At 38.5% G+C, this 4965-nt stretch overlaps 1 protein-coding gene across 2 annotated transcripts in view; it reads right to left on the reverse strand.

Annotated features, from left to right (window-relative positions):
• SENP6 (SUMO1/sentrin specific peptidase 6) overlaps positions 1–4965 on the reverse strand; it is a 105923-nt gene that overhangs the window by 31007 nt on the left and 69951 nt on the right. For both annotated transcript variants that reach the window (XM_023517263.1, XM_012809526.1), the window contains 2 exons: positions 2064–2097; positions 1223–1417 (listed from right to left, as the gene is read on the reverse strand). In XM_023517263.1, coding sequence (XP_023373031.1) covers positions 1223–1417; positions 2064–2097 — 229 coding nt within the window. The remainder of the gene's footprint in view (positions 1–1222; positions 1418–2063; positions 2098–4965) is intronic.

A 4965-nucleotide genomic window follows, 5' to 3' on the forward strand; every position in this document is an offset into this window, starting at 1 on the left:
CTATTTTTTGGTTGCAGCCGTCATTGTTGTTTGGCGGGTCCGGGCTGGGGATTCGAACCCGTCACCTTAGGTGTACGTGGCTGGCGCCTTAGCCGGTTGAGCCATAGGCGCCGAGCCAGTTACCCAAGTTCTTAAGAGAAGGAACCAGGGCACATTACTCTAGCAACAGCTCAAGAACAAAGCTATTCATCATTGTGACTAATTTACTTCAGCTAATAAATTCCAAACCTATTTGTAGTCATAAAATACTATATTGGTTAACATGTTTGTCAAATATAAATAGGAAACTGCTAAGTGAACTGACAGTATCTCTAGAAAACTTAACTGCAAAACTGCTGTTCACTAAGGTGCCAACTCTTCTAACTTCAGCGGTAACTAGTATTTATTCATCGTTAAGGTGAATCAGCAATTAATTACTCCTGAAATGTATTTACTTTATAAGCACGCATACTATGTCACAAATATTAGAGATGAAGGAAAACAAACTAGAGAAGAGAATTGTACCTGTGTATGGTAAAGACTACTGCAAAGATTCTATGAACTTGAAAACTTCCTATTCAGGCTATGTTTTAAGGCTCCAGATGTACATGGTTTATTTATACTTAATATTCTTCTTTTTTTTTTTTTTTTGATAGAGACAGAGTCTCACTTTGTCACCCTCAGTAGAGTGCCATGGCATCATAGCTCACAGCAACCTCCAGCTCTTGGGCTTAGGCGATTCTCTTGCCTCAGCCTCCCAAGTAGCTGGGACTACAGGCGCCCACCACAACGCCCGGCTATTTTTTTATTGTTGTTGTTGCAGTTTGGCTGGGCCGGGTTTGAACTCGCCACCCTTGGTATATGGGGCCAGCGCCCTACTCAGTGAGCCATAGGTGTCACCCTACACTTAATATTCTTATCAGTTAAAAAAAAAATCATTTTTCTCAGCTACACTGTGTTAAAGAGTCTGATCTTTTGAGTTTCCCCCTCCCCAAGTCTTCTGAGTTTTAGTCCACTTTAAAACTTCTTAAATGGGTAAACCTAGGTTTTACCTTCAGCCCTTCTATGTGTTGTGAGTTTTTCCGTATCTGTACAATGCAGGAAGCAATGCCTACTTTACAAGGCAGTGGTAGGTAATACAGGGACTGGAGATAACACACAACTAAGGCGTCTAGAAAGTGCACCCACATTCTTCTATTCAACAGACTGTATGTATTATTATAATCTCTTCTACATAACTTACTTGTTAACTTATTTATTCCTTTACCATCATTCCAAACTTTATCCTCCTTATTCATTTGCAGTTTCATGCTCAGCTTTTGATAAACTGCTGGTATGGCCTGAAGAAACACTACTGGTAATTTTCGGACATTACACCATTCACATTTAGTTAGATCAGAGGTATGTAAAATAATATCTACAGGATCACCTTCTGGTTCTGAAAGAAAACAAAAGGAAATGGAAAAGGAATCAATTCTTAAGAGCAAATCATGAATGCAGGTAAACTGTGGGGAAATATAAGTTTAAAGTTAAGCATATATTGATTACTGCTCTGTCAATAACTTTCATGGGAAATAAAGAAAAATCTTTGCAACTACCTTAAAGGAGCATCTACATTTTTCCCATATGAAAAGGAGGTTCTAAAAATTTTGGCTCTGTGATACTACATAATGAAATTAGACCAAGATATATGTTCTTTGTTAAGAAGATTTATGTAATGACTGATTATCTTTTTTCTTGAGACAGAGCCTCAAGCTGTCCCCCTGGGTAGAGTGCCGTGGCATCACAGCTCTCCAACTCCTGGGCTCAAGAGAGTCTCCTGCCTCTGCCTCCCAAGCAGCTGGGACCAGAGGCGCCCGCCACAACACCCGGCCATTTTTTGGCTGCAGCTGTCGTTTGGCAGGTCCGGGCTGGATTCGAACCCGTCACCTTAAGTGTATGTGGCTGGTGCCTTAGCCACTTGAGCCACAGGTGCCAAGCTATGACTGATTATCTTAATGAAATGTATGAATATTGTTTAATCTCATTTATTCCTACAAAGAACGTTAGAGTTAATGAAGAAAAAAAGATATAAAGTAGCTTACCTTTTAGCTGTATCTGGATAGAATCTAAACGAAACTAAAAAATAAAATAGATTAGTATTGTTCATAGACTTATAAAGATTTTACTACATATACCCCAAATAACATGTTAGTTGCACCTGAAATCCATAGAGGGCAGAAAATCTAAGCCATCTACCATGTGTACAAGATGAAAAATCCCCCAATTCTCTCAGAAGGGCAGTTACTTTACTTTTTTCAAGTACTTAGAACGTTTCTTGTGTTATGGTTTATCTTTAAAACTTCACAGAGAGATTGACATACATTACAAGGAATTCCTGAATACTCCTGACCTAGATTCACTGGTGCCACCCGGACATATCCTTTTCTATCAGTCTTCCTACACATACACTCATTTCCCGTTCGCTAAGCCATCATAAAGCAGTCAGCAGACATTGTTAACATTTCAGCCCTAAATCCTTCTACCAGAGTCTCTCAAGAACATTCTCCTTTACAACCAATCATTAGCGTATCTAAGAAATCAAGATTAACTTCATTCAACATATAATTCATACTCAAATTTCCCTAAGGGCTCAGAATTATCCTTTATTGCTGTTCTAATTTTTCCCCACTCCATAATTCTTTTTTAAGGTTGTATTTATCTTTTTTACCTATTCCAATCTAGACCAGAAACTTTCCTCCCTCTAGGGAGGTTCTGTAAAACATCCAATATCCTGGACTTGTGTTTCCTCAAGTCAAAAATTACCCAAAAAAAGCACACAGGTGAAGTGCTGTTACTTCTCACTGTGTCACATCAGAAGATGCAGCTTGTCAGGCTGTCCTACCACTGATAAAGCTTAATCATTTCTTTTTTTTTTTTTTGAGACAGAGCCTCAAGCTGTCCCCCTGGGTAGAGTGCCATGGCATTACAGCTCACAGCAACCTCCAACTCCTGGGCTCAAGCGAGTCTCCTGCCTCCGCCTCCCAAGTAGCTGGGACCACAGGCGCCCGCCACAACGCCTGGCTATTTTTTGGTTGCAGCCGTCATTGTTGTTTGGCGGGTCCGGGCTGGGGATTCGAACCCGCCACCTTAGGTGTACGTGGCTGGCGCCTTAGCCGGTTGAGCTATAGGCGCCGAGCCAGCTTAATCATTTCTTAAGGCACAGACTGCCAGGTCTTTCCATTATACTTTTCCCTTTGGAGTTGAAAAATTTGTGGAAAGATACTTGAAACCTTGTGAATATCCCACTCCCTAAAAATCTTTCACTCGATCTTTAGCATCCATTAAAGATCCTTGTCTGAACTGGTTAATTATTGGTGGTTATAAAATGGTGATTTTCTAACTAACTGTTTCAATGTGGAGAAAACACATTAAGCCTGCTGCAACCTGAATTAATAATGACTTTGCATGTTTACAGCAGACAGAGAATTAAGAAAGGAGGCAGGTGCTTTGAAATGCATTTTTAAAAAGTTAGATTGATGCTGGCATGGGCAGGGAACAGTTTTATACTGCTGGCGGGATTACAAATTAATACAGCCCTTTTGGAAAGAAGTATGCAGAATCCTCAAGGAGCTAGAAGTAGACCTTCCAAATGATCACTAGGTATCTACCCAGAAGAAAAAAATCATTTCATCATAAGGACATTTGCACTAGAACGTTTATTGTTGCTCAATTCACAATCGCCAAGACATGGAAACAAGTGTTCATCAACTCATATATGGATAAATAAACAGTGGTATATATATACCATGGAATATTATTCAGCCATAAAGAAAGATGGAGACTTTACATCTTTTGTATTTTCTCGGATGGATCTGGAGGACATCCTCCTAAGTATCACAAGAATGGAAAAGCAAGCAGCCAGTGTACTCAATACCGATATGACACTAGTAGATGAACAACTACATGCCCACATAAGGAAAAAACACAATTCAAGTGGGGAGTGTGAGAAGGGGATGCAGAAGGGGGTTAGTAAGCTCTCATTTAATGTGCACAATTCAGGGGTACACAGCACACTTCCTGCGTGAAGGGCTCAACTACAATTTGCACTTCACCCAACAAATGCAAACAGTGTAACCTAATCATTTGTACCCATATATAAATCTGGAATTTAAAAAAGATAGACTGCTATGTAGAGATGAATAGCTATGGGAAAAGCTAATACAGTAAAATGCTAACGGTAGAACTGAGCTTGGAAGTAAAATTCTTTTCAGTTTGAAGATTTTCATAATGTAAAAAAAGAAAGCAAAGAAATATAAATTCAGTAATTACTACAATAATTCCAGAGTCTATAGTGCCATAAAACATACCTTCTAAAGATTGCAATTGAAAGTAATACATTAATTGGTTTCAATGAAAAGTAGCACATTATTTGGGGATATCAAGAATGAATACCTGTAGCTTGGGAAGCATTCTGGCACATGTAGGAACTGAATTTGTACACTCCAAAAAAATATGTCACACAACCAAAAAGTGACAATGATGATGACAAACAATAATGATAAGGCATTTAAATAAAATTGTTGCATGAGATGAAGAAATTGAGTTATGTCTAAATCTTTATATCTTAAAATTCTGCATAACTAAATTATACCTATCAGTGGTTCTCAGCCTTCCTAATGCTTCCTTATGCCTCAACCCTTTAATACAGTTCCTCATGTTATGGTGACCCCTAAACATAAAATTGTTTTCGTTGCTACTTCATAACTGTAATTTTGCTACTGTTATGAATTGTAATGTAAGTATCTGATATGCAGAACGTATTTCCACTGTTACAAACAGGTTGAGACCCACAAGTTGAGAACTGCTGATATATCAACACTATAAACAGACATTGGGCTATTTCAGCTATATAACAAAAGTTCCTAAATTTAAATGGACTGAACACTTTAATTTTATATCTTGTCATTATAAAAATTCGGGACTGCTTTGTGTTTTGGTATATCT

This window comes from Otolemur garnettii, unplaced genomic scaffold (assembly GCF_000181295.1).
Source record: "Otolemur garnettii isolate 467f Iridium unplaced genomic scaffold, OtoGar3 scaffold00107, whole genome shotgun sequence".
Classification (NCBI taxonomy): domain Eukaryota; kingdom Metazoa; phylum Chordata; class Mammalia; order Primates; family Galagidae; genus Otolemur; species Otolemur garnettii.